Here is an 18,156-nt window from a genome sequence, read left to right as displayed (position 1 = left end):
CTGTACTTTCGGACGTAATCTAGGCTGGCATCTATATGTGCTACATTAACAGGAGCGTTCCTATCCCCAGGATCTATCGAGAGGAACAGAAGTTTCGTGATGCCTGTCTTAGTGGCATGTATTAGTTTAAAAGCACGTCTTTAAATCCAGATCTTCCGTTTTGCCTCTTCAAAGTCGCCGTTTGGAAGAATACTTTTAAGATATTTTGTTTCCACGCACACCAACACGCTGCAGCTAGTATTTTATGTGCGGTGACCTGCGGTATCGGTAAGACTGCTGCGACATGATATATTTCGCTAAGTATGTATGTATTTATAAACTGAACTTTCTGCAGTCGGTCTAACGATCGCATGTCATGGTCCTTCAACAAGTCTCCGATGACATTAATTTTCCGCTCCCAATTGTTCTTAGCCATTCGCTTGGGATTCGCCCTTCACCACAATCCGAGCTGGAGTCTCTCTTCAGTTACATCTAACCAGTGCACACCTATTGCACTATTGTAAGAACCGAGATGCAGTATTTTGGATTTAAAATTTTGTAAATTTGTGGTAAGATCTTATGGGACCTAGCTGCTTAGGTCATTAGTCCCTAAGCTTACTCACTACTTCATCTAACTTAAACTAACTTACGCTATAGACGACACACCCACCCATGCTGGATGGAGGACTGTAACCACCGACGATAGACGCTATCGGGACACAGCAGCCAACCTCTCTGCAGCACCTATCTATACACGCTCCTCGTCAGACGCGAATTCCCATCTTTGCCGCATACCACATGAAATTAGGTATAGGAATCCTATGAAACTCTTGAGTCCATACTGCGGTCTTGTACAGATGAAAAAAGTAGTTTTTCACAATTATCAGATGACAGATGGAATATGTCAGAGTCCACTAATTATAGTGCAAATGGCTCTGAGCACTATGGGACTTAACTTCTGAGGTCATCAGTCCTCTAGAACTTAGAACTACTTAAACATAACTAACCTAAGGACATCACACACACCCATGCCCGAGGCAGGATTCGAACCTGCGACCGTAGTGGTCGCGCGGTTCCAGACTGTAGCGCCTAGAACCCCTCGGCCACCCAGCCGGCCACTAATTATGACTGCATTATTAATTGTTGGTTCACAGGTTCTTTTCTGCCGCTTATTGTAACTGTTTTTTTAATGTTAGGGCTGGAAGAACACAAACATCAAATTTTCGCCATATGGAATATTCGAATTAAGTCTTCAAGGTTCGAGGAAAGGCAGAATATCCGCCAGAAAAGCTGACAACAAAAAGCCAGGCCATGCCTGTCGTCTGGCGGATGTGCCAGTGGCAGTGATCTCAATAACAATATTGTACAGCAAAGATATGTTGCCAATTCAACCACTGGGGAAGCTTCAAAATTGTGAATCGCGTCTGGTGAATATTCTTTCAAGGTTTCGGTCCGATTGAGACAGTAGAACACGGATAATTGTACTAGTTATTAATTTATGACATTTAGTTTGCACTCAGTGCATCGATTTATTACAAGTAATCACACTTTGGCCCCTAAACCTATTTACAGAAATGCGAATAAGAATCATTGACATATAATGAGGATATTGCGGCCCTTGCCACCCGCAATTTTGAGACGAAGCTATACTTGCTTCCGAGGTCACTCACAGAACGCATCACCTGGTATCCTCCCCGGCAGTATAACTGAAACGGCAACATTGCAGAATATGTTTGGCAACTCTGTGACCGACGAGTTACTTCCTTGATTGCACAGAACTATCCTGCTAAATTCACTTGATATTATCATGTCATTTCAATTGACTAATGTGATTTTCTCTTGAAATGTGACATAAGGATATCAGTTAATGCTTTTGAGTCAACAAAAGTCGTTCCACGCGGGAAATACAACTACTCTCGTCTCCTATGTTGTGACTGAACTTCCACAGCGGCAAATGGGCCAATACGTAAGTCAAAGACACCACATCTGTTCACTAGCTCCTAGGTAAGATGCTTGCCTGTTCGTTATACACTGCCTTTGTTCGCCTTTCGAGACTCGTTGAAAGCCAGATTTTTAATTATTTTGTAGCAGAGCTACAAGCAGGCAGATACAAATTCAATAAGGGAATCGTCAGACAACGCTCGAGCAAAATTCGTCTTGCTACTTTCAGTAACCACGAGTGTCAGAGCGAAAACCTTACAGTACAGCAAAATTCATAATGCCAGTTTTGCTTTCTGCCGACATATTTTTTCTATGAACTGCCACATTTTCATAATACTTGCGAATGGTACAGGAAATGAAGTAAATACAGACCTTTTCGCAGTCAAAAGTCGGTAATATCCTACTAATTCGTGTTAAAATAGACTCAATCGTCTTACAGATACTAGATGGTTTATTAAGATAGACTGCCGTCGTGATGTTTCTGTCCATTAGTTCACTGAACGCTAAAGTAATCATCAAAGAGAAATTAATCAGCAGCAGAATTTTCTTTCACGATATCTAAAACAATCTGACAATGCTAAAGTAGTTTACAAATTCTACGCCTGTAGAAACCTACTGGCTCTAACTATGTCATTAAACCAGTGTAGTTTGAAGAGTATTTTCGTGTAGAAATGAATTGCCTTGACGGTTGATCGATCAAGAGCGGGAAAGCTAAAATTTTACCAGCATATGATGAGAGGGACAAGTGCTTGAGAGAGGACTTCCCTATCAATACAAGTGCCTGAGAGACGACTTTCCTATCACTCTCCTGGATACTTTTGTTTCTCAAATCAACGGAGTGCGTTATCATGCAGTAGCACAGGCGATGTAGTTTTATCGGTCGATTTTCTTACACTGCGACCGAAAGGTGTCTCAGTTGTTGGCAACAAATTCCAACTGTGATGCACAAACCCATTGGAGCAGAATTCGTAGCCCAAAACACATTTTTGGAGCTATCAGATGTAAAATATTATGTTCACACTACCCTTTGCTCGAGTTTACGTCTTTCGGTGGGGCTCAGTCTTTCATCTTAGGAAGTTAACGATAAAGGCATCATAAATCGTCACCACTAACAGTACTGCATAGGAATGCTCAATGGGCGACCTGATGACGTTCAATAATCGTCAATCCGTTGATTTTTGTTGTTTCGAATTAGAGCATGCAGTACTCCTGCACCAGACTTCTGAACTTTACCTCTTGAATGCAAATGTCGCATGATGGTTAAATGGTAATCCATCACATATCAGTAGTCGAGACTTCCTTAATGTGGAAAATCGTTCATGCCAGAACGATCTTTATTGAAACAAGAATATCTTTTTCTAGCGTATTTTTCCCAAAAGCACTCGCTCCACACACAGTTCAAATCTTTCTAGCTGCCTCCTCTGCATTCACCCCTCTGTTATACCAAAAGTAAATATTGTATTGCAGATGTTAGATTTTTTTCCACTTAGACTCAATTTCACTATGCTTGAGAGCAGTTCACGATTTTCAGGTATGCAAGATCCAATGCTTAACTGTAAGGTGATAAATAGAACTTCAAATTCGAAAATGACAGTTGATATATACACTGACAGCGTCGCGCCGCGTTCACCTGGGCGGCGCCGGATTTCAGACGGCGGGTGGAGTCTGGCCGGTGGCCGGTAGCTGGTAGCCGCTGCAGCGCGAGGAAACGCTCGAGCGTAAGCTGTTCTGTTTGCGGCGCAGCCACGAGCTGTCCTGCGGAATTGTTTCTGGAAGTACTTATTATTCTTATTGTTGGTGGGTAGAATGTGAAGCGAATTATCTGCGATGTTCAGTCAAACTCATAGCTTTAGACGAGGGCCGAAATGTGGTTAAAAAAAATGCGTACATTTGGACGCGAACAGGCGACCATAAGATCAGAATGCACGTCGATTACCACTTTTTTTGTTGAATCTCATTTTGTTCGTTGCATCTGCTCGGGGCGGACGTCGTAAGACATCCGTTTAAGTTCGTTGTTGATCGATTAACTCAGTTTTTTTTTTTATTACGGAGTACAGCTAACCCTCTGACCGAACACGCTGAGCTACCGTGCTGGAGATCCACTAGACCACGGGCTCACACAATCGGACAACATCTAAGAAGTAGACGACACTTCCTCCTGACACCTCCGCATCTTACCGTGTTGCCAGATTGTGCAGATTGCCGGACAGAGTTGTCAGGGGCGGTCAGTTTTAATGCCCACCTTAAGTGAACGGCACGCACTTCGTCTCTGTGGCGGCCGGCCGGTGGTCAGTTTTTATGTCTAAGACTGTACATCGTTGTGCGAAATATCGGTGTGTCTATCAACGGATTTATTGACCAATAGTAATCTATACTTTTTTTTCACAATTCCCATAACGATAGCAAGGCCTTAACCATTTTCTAAGTTTGGGTCCGATAACGTCGACAAATTTGGCACCTTTTCATCCAGTTTCCTTCTCCTGCAATTTTGACTGTAGTACTTGTTGGTTTCGTTGCTAATATATTCAAATAGATCGTTGCCAATATATAATTCTACGATCTCCTCGACGCTCTGTGTACCTTTGAGAAATATGTTTGGATCCGGAGATCCTTTAAATTTATTATTGGTCCTCGGTAAATCAAAGTCTGGCCACTGTTCACTGGCTGCTGCTTCTGATTCATCCGAATCAGCTGGCAACCGTAGCATTCGCCGAATTCTTCTTGGACGTATTTCACTATCTTCCGACGATTCTGCTTAGCTTTCATTTTTTTTTATATTCAGTGTCGTCTTCCCAATCGGCCAGGGCGTCCGGAACGTCAGACAAGATATCCGCGCATTCATCATAAATAATCGTATCGTCTCTTTCGTCTGCCATGATGAAAGGGCACAAGTACTTATAAAAACAAAACACTTGTTGACGTATGTAACTTATTGTTACCTAGACAAAACACCAACAGAACGCAAAAGATACTAAGTGCTGTCGCCTGCAACTGCGTGATACTATGCTCACGACACCGTGTTGTCGCTGGCCACTGAGCGATACTATGCACACTACACCACTGTGGTGTCATTGGCCGTTGGCCGTTATTTTGCGCACGACACCACTGTGGTGTCGCTGGGCGACATAGTGTTAAGGAGGGTTGTTTAGACATTAGTAACTCTTCACATTCAGGGAGACCTTTGGTGTTTGATGAAGATCAGTTAAATACATTAATCCACAATTATCCATGTCAATGCACTCCAAGAACTGGCAAATGTAATGAGCTATGGTCATTTCACCACCATGCAAAATTTGCATGCAGTGTGGAAGGTTAAAAACTCTGGTGTATAGGTAGCACGTTCTCTAAAGCCAAAAATCTCAAAAATAAGTAGGTGGCCATACACGCATCTCTGCTTGTTCGTCGTATGAGGGCTATTCGGAAAGTAAGGAATGATAGGTCACAAAATGGAAACCACAGTGAAAATCAAAACCGTTTTATTTTCAACAGTTAGCTACAACCTCCAGCTATTTATCTCCATAGTAGCCAATCCGACTTAGACCTTTGTCATAGCGTTGTACCAACTTTCCAATACCCTTGTTATAGAAGGCAGCCACCAGTGCTTTTCACCAATTTTCTACGCTGACCTACAGCTTGTTGTCTGTGCCAAAATGTTGTCTTCATAGCCAGTAGTTCATGTGAGCAGAGATTAAACTCAGAGGGTGACAATTACGGGCTGTATTGTGGATAATCAAACATTTCCAATTGAAAACGATGCAGGAGCATCTTCATTGCCGCTGCAGAATGCTTCTGAGAATTGCCTTTAAGAAGAAAGCGCACAACAGTTGTGTAATGTTGGCTGCATAGCTTCAGGTAAAATTTATCACCAGGCCCTCTTACGTGGCAGAAGACACTATTGTTCTAGGTATCTTTATGTGCTCCCTGTGTGCTCAGAACTAAAAAAAGGAATGACGTAACGCGATAGACGGGCATACTAGAGACACTGCCCAACACACCTGTGCAAAACATCGGATTTTCACTGTGGTTTCCATTTCACGACCAATTGTTCCTTACTTTCCGAATAACACTCATAAATTGGCTCGTTAACAACAACAACAACCATTCCTATCCTGTATCACTACTGGTAATGAGAAATGGTTTCTTTATGCTAAGGAAAGGAAAGGAAAGGAAAGGAAAGGAAAGGAAAAGGATTTCAAATAAAGCAGCAATTCCCAGTACAAAGATCTGGGCGCATCCACAAAAACTAATGTTACACATCTGGTGGAACAGCAATGGTATGGTGTACTACGAATTGCTTCCCCAACAAGTAACCATCACTGCTGACATTTACTGTCAACAACTGTGACGTCTTGCAGATGCAATCCAAGAACGATGATCAGGAAGACTGTGTGGAGTGATGCTACTCCATAACAACACCTGCCCACATTCTGTTACACCGACAACAAACACTATACAGGAGTTGCATTGAGAAGTCATTCAGCAACCGCCTTGTTCACCTGATCTTGAACCCTCAGATTTTTACCTTTTCTGCACTCTTCCTAACAACCTTCGAGGAACTTCCTTTCTTGATGAAAATGCACCCCAAACCTGGCTCTACTAAATCTTCACTTCAAAATCAAGTGATTTCTACAGTTATGGAATCTGAAAGTACCCCAGCATTATAAGACTGTTGTAAAAGTGAAAGAGAATATATTACTGCTGACCAAAGTCTCTTTTACATGTATCTGTTGTGTTTATTTAACTTATGGAAAATGGTATGGACTTGTGCACCAACCCAATATTAGTGTTTAGGTGCAGATATGTACTCCACACTCACCTTCGTATGTTTTTCACCTTTGAATGAATGCACACTTTTACCCTGCATTTCACTTTCAAAATTTGGCTGATCTACAATGTATATGCAAGAGTCACTATAATCAGCAGTTTTATTCTTTGCATATGTAACGATGACCTCGTTTATCCAATAAACTGTCACTTTATCTTCGTCTAACATTGTAATTTTAATTTCTGACTTTTCTTTTGGAGATAATTGTTAATTAAATGTGGCAATAGCATTTACAAATTCTTCTTCCATAGTTTCCTGACCGCCATGGATACGCATTCCGTAACACTGAGTGCTTCAGTTGATCCTAGCCATATGTTTCTACTATTGAAAAGTGCATCTGGAAGTTTAACCATTACCTTGCACATAATTTTCATGCAGTTTCTATTGATGGTTTCATTTAGCATATGTTGTATATCTTCATAGCAAACAGCAGAATATTCATAGGTTTACCATGACCTACACAGCGTGATTGATTGTACATTGTATTTTTTTTTTTTTTAGTGTAAAGCGTCGTCAAAATTGTGCGATTCCCAACTTTTATCCAACAAATAAATTGATGTTTACCAGTAAGTACTGCAAAGAAAACAAATATTAGTTTCCATTTTTGCAGTCTTGACTCTTGAGAGAATTCTGTGCTGCCAGCTGGAATTTCCCAGGCATGTCACGCACTGTGGTATACAGGGGTACCTGTCTCTTAATCGCAGGCACCACGCAAGAAAGCACAATTTTTTGGGATTTTTTTGCAGGTACCTTCTAACATATATTGGCAGCTGCTATTTGGCTTGGATATTTCAGGTGGTGTCAACTACTAGTAACGACAATACTACAGCAAGTTTTGACATGACAAGCCTGACCATTCCATTCCCACTGAGTATCTCCAGGTTTGATGGAAAAACTAAAGTATCCCCTGAGACATTTACTTGGCCAGAAGAACTGCTCATTCCTTGTGAGAGGTAACACAGATCCCGATGTCTACTTCTGCTTTTATAGGTACTAAGGATGACTATATGTGAACATCCGATATATCTTGTTGTATCTTTCACATTATTTTCCTCTTGCTGATAGATTAGAATCTTTCACTTCCTCAAGTTGCTATAACACTTGCATTCTTCCAAGGTTTCAGCCCATTTCAAGATATTCCATGTACAGTGGTAATTCTAACTTCAGATGTTGGATTTTCTGGGTTATTTCTTGCATGATGTCAAATACTAGTTAGTCCAGCTCAAGTGTAGACAATTCAACATCATTCTGTGTGGATACAAACAATGTACTGTATTAAGACACTCATTCACTGTATAGTGGACATGTTTATCACTGAGCATACATGTAAATAACAACTTTAAAAATAATAGCTTACCTTGCAACCTTAACTGCTACTTCACGCTGTTCAGCACAATATAGTAAACTTAAATGGCTACTTCAAATGTATGTCCCCTCTAACACGAACCCTCCTGTCATTCTGCCTCCACCCCTACTCCCTTGTATTTCCTACTTCACTCAGCACCACAAAAAAAATCACAAAAAATTGCCAATTTTTAAAAATGTCTTTTATTAACGATTTTCATTGTTCACAACAAACAGCTGCCAAACTAAAAATAAAATCTTATGCAGGCACACTAAACAAATATTTCCATTGGATAAAATCAATAAATAGATCTCTGTTTTTGTTAGATATATAGAACATTATAACAATGTGAAAAACTGTAAAAATGTTTACAGGGTCTAGATTTTCTAATTTTACATTTTTGAGATTTTGAAAGTGGGAATCACAAATGTGGCTTTGTGGTTTGTGAAGTCTGCCCCAACATCAATCTTATAATGAAGGAAAAAAATTAATGTAATACAGATTCTTAATACTCTATCATAAAATATAATTTCACAGTGGCTTTTTTTACATACTCTTTTTACAGTAATTCTGCAGGATAACAATAGAGCTACCATTAATTTACCATTATCTAAAGCATATAGCAGAATAATGTGCAACTGCTACTGTAAGCAAAAAATCTTAAATGCATTTATCTTCAGGTATAACCAATATGTTAACACACTTGTAGAAAAGTAACATAAAAGGCAAGCTATTTAAATAGTCTCTATGTTCAATAACCAAATGCAGTAAACTGTTATCTGATGAACATTACATGACATCAGTAACAGATTTCCAATTTCAGTGAAAAGCAGGTACTAAGGAAAACATGAGTATGTACTTTGCAAAATTAATACCTTGAAAATAATTTATATTAAATACTTATGCTTCAGTTCTGAAATAATGTACGTGTGAATTCAATGTAATCCAAGGCCCCTTGAATGGGTCTTTCTGTTTTTGGATCAACGTAAGGCTTCATTCGAGCAACACAGTAGTCTGCCATTTCTTTTGTGAGATTCTGAAACAGAAAATATTGTTAAGACAACATAACAAAATGTAAATATGTACACAACACCATCTGACAACAAAATAATTTCAACTGGAGAAATTTTTATAATACAATCATTTCGTACAGAAAAGGACTACCAAGGAATAGTATATTCTGAACATTCAGGTGCTGAAATTCAACGGCTTTTAAAATAATGATAATAGTAGAACACAATTTTGTTTAGCTAAGGACTCATTATTCCTGTTCATTCTTCAGATAAATAACGGAATGCATGAATGTCAAGGCTTGAGGAATGCATGAATCTCAGACTTGGCTGAACTCTATCTCTGGTATGAAAACCTGTTTTGCAGGAAGTCTTTTCAGAGCCAAAGCACAGCACCAATGAGGCATACAACAAAATTGACACTGCAGTTATTTATTATCAAAAAATCTACTTAGAGTTCCCAGTATTTTCTGTACTTGCATGTCTTTATTTAAGTAACAGTCACCTATATTCTATAGCAGCAGGAATACTTACAGCATACAATTCTTCTTTAGTGACGTATGGTCGATCTCCAGCTGTGATAGCTCTAAATGCATTTTCAATTTCTTCTGAACTCTGTACATTTTCAGTCTCCTTACTAATCATGAAGGCCATGTACTCTTGCAGTGACACATAACCATCTCTGTTAGGATCTACAATATCTGTAACAATTAAAAATGTTCTTAATTCACAGAAAAACAAAGTACCCCAGCTACCAATATCACATGTAACCATAGTACATTTTTAAATGACAACAGTTGCATCATTATGAATACAAATCAATCATAAAACATAGAGCAAAAATTATTACTTACCAAGAATGGCATCAAAGTCATGATCAGGTTGACCTTCTTCCACCATTGGAAGATCGTAACCCAAAGCACGGAGGCAGGATTTGAATTCTTGATGATTCAGGCGACCACTCTTATCTTTATCAAAGTGTTTGAACATCATTGAAAATTCTTTGAGTGCATCTTCACTAACTCCAGATTGGTTACGTGCTTGAATTTGTTGTTCCAAATTATGCTGCATACGCATGCCTAACTGATCAAGCTGGTCCCATTGTTGTGCAAGACCAACAGTACTGTGCTCTGTATACCTATTATCCAGGATCAGGTGTTCTTCAAGAATTGCTCCCAAGTCTTCTATTCGTTTCAGATCAGATCGTCGTGCTCTGACTTCTCCAGCTTTTCGCTGAAATCAACCACAATACACACATTCTTAATCATATTAATCACACAGCATAGTCAACAGTTTTTCTTCCTCACTATTACAGTTTCTGTCTTAAATTCCCATTGTCCTTATGGTAAACCATTTTGAGCCATAATTACATTCTTTACTTTGTCTTTTGCACTGTTTTTTCCATCTCTCAGAGTGTGCAAGGGTTGACAACCTGAGCTCATAGAGGATCAGATAACAATAAGAAGAAAACAATTCAGTGATAAATGAGTATGAATTAACACTGCCCAAATAATTAACCGTTCTTTGTTCCGAATAATTTCATTTCTGTAGAATTTAAAATATGAAGAAAACATTTACAGTCACCAACAATGGCATTTATATGAAGATATGTCTCTCACTTCAATTTTTTAAGTATTTCCTTTAGTCACACCACAAACATATTTTATACAACTGAAAAAATAAATAAAAGCACTGAAGTGTAGGCAAAAGGAAAGTAAATGAAATAATTATGAATCATAATGATTTACTGATTAATTGATATTCAAATTGCAATGTGGCTGCGTTTACCCAGTGCAAGCAAATGACTGACAAACTGTTTTATTTTGAGTTTGCGGCAAACTGAGAGGTCGTATGAAACTACATTACTTGAAGTCCGTGACTGCACATGGGTTATTTCATGAAATATACACTGAAGTGCCAAAGAAACTGGTATAGGCATGCATATTCAAATACAGAGATATGTAAACAGGCAGAATATGACGCTGCGGTCAGCAACGCTTGTATAAGATAGAAAGTGTCTGGCGCAGTTTTTAGATCGGTTACTGCTGCTGCAATGACAGGTTATCAAGATTTAAGCGAGTCTGAATGTGGTTTTATAGTCAGCACATGAGCGATGGGACACAGCATCTCTGAGGGATTTTCCTGTATGATCATCTCACGAGTGTACTGTGAATATCAATAATCCAGTAAAACATCAAATCTCTGACATCACTGCAGCCAGGTAAAGATCCTGCACGAACGGGACCAACGACGACTGAAGAGAATCGTTCATCGTGACAGAAGGGCAACCCTTCCGCAAACTGCTACGGATTTAAATGCTGAGCCATCATCAGCAAGTGTCAGTGTGTGAACCATTCCATGAATCATCATCGATATGAGCTTTTGGAGCTGAAGGCCCACTTGTATATCCTTGATGACTGCATGACACAAAACTGTACGCCTCGCCTGGAGCCATCAACACTGACACTGTACTGTTTATGACTGGAAAAATGTTGCCTGGTTGGACGAGTCTCGTTTCAAATTGTATCGAGTGGATGGAGACAACAATCCATGGACCCTGCATGTCAGCAGGGGTCTGTCTAAGCTGGCGGAGGCTCTACAATGGTGTGGGGTGTGTGCAGTTGGAGTGATATGGGACTGCTGACATGTCCAGATATGACTGACAGGTGACAAGTACATGAGCATCCCGTCTGATCACCTGCATCCATTCATGTCCATTGTGCATTCTTATGGACTTCGGCAATTCCAGCAGGACAATGTGACACCCACATGTCCACAAATGCTACAGAGTGGCTTCAGGAACACACTTCCGAGTTTAGACACTTCCACTGGCCGCCAAACTCTCCAGACATGAGCATTATTGAGCATATCTGGGATGCCTTGCAACATGCTACTCGGAAGAGATCTCCACCTCCTCATACTCTCATGGATTTATGGACAGCCCTGCATGATTCATGGTGTCAATTTCCTCCGGCACTACTTCAGACAGTAGTCGAGTCCATGTCACATCATGCTGCAGCACTTCTGTGTGCTCACGGGGGCCATACATGATATTAGGCAGGTGTACCAGTTTTTTTGGCTCTTCAGTGTACATCTGCTATGAAATTACTGCATAGCATTAACTCCTACCTCTGAAGTACCAAGTACAAGATTTTTACTTTAAAACAAAATGAGTGGCACCTCTGAAATTTCTGATGCAATGAAGCATTTCAGTTACGGTGTATACTTTAATAAGTGTGTTTAAGCTTTTTATCACCATCTACAATACGATAATGAAAGAAAAAGGTACCAGACTAACAAATTACAAATCTTCATAACATAACAGCAGATCTTCAAAAAAACTGATGGAAAAAACTGGAGCTCTTTGTTACAGTGCATGTACAGACATATCTACACACAGACAGAAGCAGATTATGACTTTTCTACTATGAACCTCACAATGCAAAACTTTCCTAATGCCCTTTGTATTATCATTACATAATTCTAGAACATGTAATTCAAAGTATTTTTACTTTCTTCCACTCAGAAAAAAAAACACTTCAAATTCATGTAACATTCAACAGTTTCATTCTCATCTTTCTTACCTTTGTTGCCTCCAGCTGCTGTTCTAGAGATCCAGAACCTTCCATCATAGATGCTCTGGAAATTAAAGTAGCTCATCAATAAAAGAACACAAAATGTTAACTAATAACTTTAATTTAATAAATTAGTTGTTCTACAGTTACCTGTCACTGGGAAACATACCATTCCAATATAAATGTAACCTAAGAATCCTTGCAAAGTGATTCATTTTCAGTACATGAATGAATTGTGGAAATTTGTTATTTGAGGAATTCTAACAACAATGTACAGTACATTAATAATGTGAATCTTATCAAATAGCCTTCAGGATCAGAGAATTTTACATACTAATTTAAAGTGCTAGTGCAAGAACCAAAGTACATTGAACAGCAACAATTCAAAAATGTTGTATTCCAACAGGAAAAAAATTTTGGTTACCCAACAAAATCATCACCATTTAATGTAAGGTGGTAAGCAATCTGAATGGGCATACATATCCAAGGGCATGGTTTCAGAAATGAGAGAAGATATTATGCAAAGGAATCTTAAAACAAGAATGAAAGAGATGTTCTATGAAAGTAACAGCATGTAGCTCGTTTCTAACATCTCTGACCAAAAAAAAATGTGCGCTGAGGCATTTATCACTTGATAATTTTAAAGGCATTGACATCCTTTGTTAGAAATTAACATGTAAGTAAAGCAGGAAACTGCTAATTTTTTTGGTTTCTCTGCCACTGTATCTGCACATGACAGTTTTCTTTGCCAGGTACCATTTATGAAAGACTATGTCCTGCTTCACTGTGTTGTTAGATATCCAGTTTAATAATCACAAAGTTTTATAATGTAGGTATCAAACTGTTATTTCTGACAGAACTGCTGACACTGCCTTAGGTAATACAACATGCTGCAAATATTGCTAAGTCCGATAACAAACCAAACATATTCTCCAACTATTCCATAAAATTAACTTTATAGTACTTCACACAACAAAGAGACAAAAAGGTTAATGCCTGGAGTCAATATGCTGCTTTGAAAAGCAAACACATTTGCTAACTCATTTCTACATGACAAATGGTTTTTTCGCACCATTAAGCATGCAATAAATACAAACACAGCATTAGAAAACTGTTTTGGCATGTATCATAGAGAAGCAGGATTTATGGTCTACAACCTTCATACTCAAGACTGTTGCAACATTAACAGGCACAAGAAATTTAAATTCACCAGACAAGGCTAAAGTTAAGGAATTAATAGATTTGAATCACACGCTAACACAAATGATCATACCAGTGATATACCAAACTGCTTGCTTTTAACAGTTGTGTTCCAACTGTTACTCAGCACCTCTATTATGACAAAGAGAGCCAATATCTAGCCAATATCATTCATACTATTGCAATCTGATTACTTTTTACAGAAAGCAGCTGAATGAAGTAGTTGATGATAAAAAAAATGGATGTTTTGAAATTTCACACATTACATCACAAAAGTGAACTTACAAAAATGTATTTATTCAAATCTTCACCAAGTAGTGGTATATCAGTTGGTATTTTCAAACACCTAGTGAAATCTTAACTTAATGTCGATCCTAGAGGTACATGTTTTATTCTTATTTCCAAAAATTGAAGGAGAGTACACACATTAGATTTAGTTCTGACACTGGGTTAATTGATGTTTTAGTAGTACAACCATTCACTATCTTTGAGAAAAACATATTCACCCGTCCCATCCAAGGAGTCTGTATCTGCTCATCCATTGTCGATCAAAAGGCAGGAAACGTCATTTCATTTGTAAATATATCAATTATTAGAAACAATTTTCATAGAAAGTCAAAATAATATAAGATTAAACACACAGAGAAGTATTTTCAGATTACCATAATCAATACAGTTACTTGATCTGCAACTTTTGTTTCCTGTTATGGAATGTTACCTTTATTACTGTTTTTTTTAACTTAATGTTACCTTAAAAAAATTGCTTAAAGTGGTGACAAGTCTACAATGGAACAGTAATGTTTGGTTCTTGAATATTGCAAAGGGATTGTACACTTATGTTTGAGTGCACACAATGTATGTCCAATGCCCTCTAGTTAGTTTGGATTTCAATGTCTTCACTGCACTCCCAATATACCAGATACTCATATTAAACAGCAACTCCAAAACCTCTTAAATAGGCCACATATTTATCAGCCCAGACAAACAGTACACGTGTAACTGAAGACTGGACTATGAGAAGAAGACTGAAATAATCCTTTATCCACCAAGAAATAATGTAGTAAGCTAACACACTTATCAGTCGAACTACTTATCATCTTGCAACAGAGAAAAAGAGCACATTAATGATTTAAAATTATAACAATTATTTTATTAACACATGAAAAATAAGCCCTACATCCTGAATTTCAGATCTTGTTATGCACGAGGTATGCCCAAAAAGTAATGCACTGCATCATTTTTCTCAGCCGAAAACTGTGCTACAAATGCGAAATGTTATGTATGTATGTATAAGTCTCCTGAGCATGCACACCAAGTTTCTGTCACTTCCAACAGATAGTGTAGCTGCAGAACAGTTTCGAATTGGTGTCTGTAGGTGATGTATGAGGTGCATTCAAGTTCTAAGGCCTCCGATTTTTTTTCTAATTAACTACTCACCCGAAATCGATGAAACTGGCGTTACTTCTCGAAGTAATCGCCCTGCAGACGTACACATTTTTCACAACGCTGACGCCATGATTCCATGGCAGTAGCAAAGGCGTCTTTAGAAGTCTGTTTTGACCACTGGAAAATCACTGAGGCAATAGCAGCACGGCCGGTGAATGTGCGGCCACGGAGAGTGTCTTTCATTGTTGGAAAAAGCCAAAAGTCACTAGGAGCCAGGTCAGGTGAGTAGGGAGCATGAGGAATCACTTCAAAGTTGTTATCACGAAGAAACTGTTGCCTAACGTTAGCTTGATGTGCGGGTGCGTTGTCTTGGTGAAACAGCACACGTGCAGCCCTTCCCGGACGTTTTTGTTGCAGTGCAGGAAGGAATTTGTTCTTCAAAACATTTTCGTAGGATGCACCTGTTACCGTAGTGCTCTTTCGAATGCAATGGGTAAGGATTACGCCCTAGCTGTCCCAGAATATGGACAGCATCATTTTTTCAGCACTGGCGGTTACCCGAAATTTTTTTGGTGGCGGTGAATCTGTGTGCTTCCATTGAACTGACTGGCGCTTTGTTTCTGGATTGAAAAATGGCATCCACGTCTCATCCATTGTCACAACTGACGAAAAGAAAGTCCCATTCATGCTGACGTTGCGCGTCAACATTGCTTGGCAACATGCCACACGGGCAGCCATGTGGTCGTCCGTCAGCATTCGTGGCACCCACCTGGATGACACTTCGCATTTTCAGGTCGTCATGCAGGATTGTGTGCACAGAACCCACAGAAATGCCAACTCTGGAGGCGATCTGTTCAACAGTCATTCGGCGATCCCCCAAAACAATTCTCTCCACTTTCTCTATCATTTCATCAGACCGGCTTGTGCGAGCCTGAGGTTGTTTCGGTTCGTTGTCACACGATGTTCTGCCTTCATTAAACTGTCGCACCCACGAACACACTTTTGACACATCCGTAACTCCATCACCACATGTCTCCTTCAACTGTCAATGAATTTCAATTGGTTTCACACCACGCAAATTCAGAAAACGAATGATTGCACGCTGTTCAAGTAAGGAAAAGGTCGCACTTTTAAGTATTTAAAACAGTTCTCATTCTCGCCGCTGGCGGTAAAATTCCATCTGCCGTATGGTGCTGCCATCTCTGGGACATATTGACAATGAACGCGGCCTCATTTTAAAAAAAATCGGAGGCCTTAGAAGTTGAATGCACCTCGTACATTACAACGTGCCATCATAGAATTTCTTACTGTAGAGAAAAAAACTGTGGGGAATATTCACATATTCTTGTGCAGTCTATGGAGTATCTGCTGTTGACAGAAGCACAGTTAGACACTGGGCATGGAGGATGATATCATCAGAAGTGGTTTGGCAGAGCTCCACGATTTATAGTTGTCGGGGAGTCCATCCATGACTACCACACCTGACCTAGCCCCCTCGGACTTCCACTTGTTTGGGCCATTAAGGGATGCAATTTGTGGAAGACATTTTGAGGACAATGAGGAGGTAGTCACACAGTGAATCACTGGCTGTGCCACCAGGACAAGGATTGGTACTGATGGGACATACGCGCCTTTGTTTCGGGCTGGAGGAAGGCCACAGAACGGGACGGAGATAACATGGAAAAATAGGATGTGTAGGTAAAGCACCATTCTCTCATGTGTGCAATTCTCATTATATTCAATAAAAAATTGTTGAAGAAAAAAAAAATGTGGTGCTTTACTTCCTGGGCAACCCTCGTATTACGGAGGGTCACCCACGAAGGAACCTCACATACATTATAGTTTTCTCAATAAATCAGAAAATCTGTAATGTGTATTTCTGTGCAGAATGACTTACTATCAGAATGATTCTGTTTTTCATGCTCAGTGAACACTTGATGTACAACAGTATATAGGTTTCATATTGACAAATTTTTACAAACAGTACTATTTTCAATGCACTCTTAAATAGTAAATTAAATGAACAGAACTGAAAATGTTTAGGAAACAATACCTGGTCTCTGTAAGCCATTGGTGGAATGCATTGGCATGTTTTGCGAACTCCTTCCTCAATTTGTCATTTTCCTCTTGTCTCTGTGCTTCTTTAGAGAGCTCAATATCTCGTTCCTGTATTAAAAATAAAAAAGATTCCATCAGTCCACACAGCAGTGGTAAATAGTTAGACTCCGTGTGTGTGTGTGTGTGTGTGTGTGTGTGTGTGTGTGTTTTTTCACAGATCATTTAGCTTTGTGTAGGCAATTAATTCTCCACCTGTAAGAAATACCAAACAGAATGGACATGATACCTGTATCTACTTGCTATTTATATGAGGTTCATTCAAATGAAACCAGGTCAGTGCATCTATCTTTGCCTTACACATAAGATGGCACCATGTAACTGCGGGTATGGTAGCACCAACTACTGGCAGAGACACTGACGTATGCACACAGTTTGATGTTGCATAGCACCAGTGTGGTTTCATGCCGAGGACAAGGTGGTCACACAAGTTATCGTCCACTACCAAACTTGCAGGTGAGTAAGCAGGAACAATGAGGAGTGATTCAATTTTTGGCGGCGGAGGGAGTTGGAGGCCGTGAAATGTATCAACAGATGAAGGCTGTGTGCGGTGAGTACAGTCTGGGCTGTTCAAGTGGCGTGGAATGGAGCAAATGATTCCTGGAAGACGATGCTCGTCCTAGACAGGCTCATCGTGTCATAACACCAGAAATGGTTGCGGAAGTGAATGCTTTAGTCTTGGACAACCACAGAATCACCGGGGATGAGATCCATTGGTTACTGGGTATTAACATGGGCCCCGCACATGCCATAACTTTCAAAAAATCTGTGCACAATGGG

General features: G+C 39.5%; 1 protein-coding gene across 4 annotated transcripts in view; it reads right to left on the bottom strand.

The window, feature by feature from the left end:
* Positions 1–8,270: 8,270 nt before the first annotated feature.
* Positions 8,271–18,156, bottom strand: part of LOC126185093 (spectrin alpha chain) — a 141,858-nt gene continuing 131,972 nt past the window's right edge. For 2 of the 4 annotated variants that reach the window (XM_049927895.1, XM_049927897.1), the window contains 6 exons: positions 17,315–17,427; positions 14,382–14,405; positions 12,685–12,739; positions 9,955–10,333; positions 9,635–9,801; positions 8,271–9,126 (listed from right to left, as the gene is read on the bottom strand). In XM_049927895.1, the coding sequence (XP_049783852.1) occupies positions 8,998–9,126; positions 9,635–9,801; positions 9,955–10,333; positions 12,685–12,739; positions 14,382–14,405; positions 17,315–17,427 (867 nt within the window). In that variant the 3' untranslated portion in view covers positions 8,271–8,997. The remainder of the gene's footprint in view (positions 9,127–9,634; positions 9,802–9,954; positions 10,334–12,684; positions 12,740–14,381; positions 14,406–17,314; positions 17,428–18,156) is intronic. The other 2 variants (XM_049927896.1, XM_049927898.1) reach the window with 1 other exon arrangement.

Source organism: Schistocerca cancellata, chromosome 4, assembly GCF_023864275.1.
Source record: "Schistocerca cancellata isolate TAMUIC-IGC-003103 chromosome 4, iqSchCanc2.1, whole genome shotgun sequence".
Lineage (NCBI taxonomy): Eukaryota > Metazoa > Arthropoda > Insecta > Orthoptera > Acrididae > Schistocerca > Schistocerca cancellata.
The sequence above is the reverse complement of the archived record's forward strand: the minus strand, read 5'-3'. Positions and strand labels throughout refer to the sequence as shown.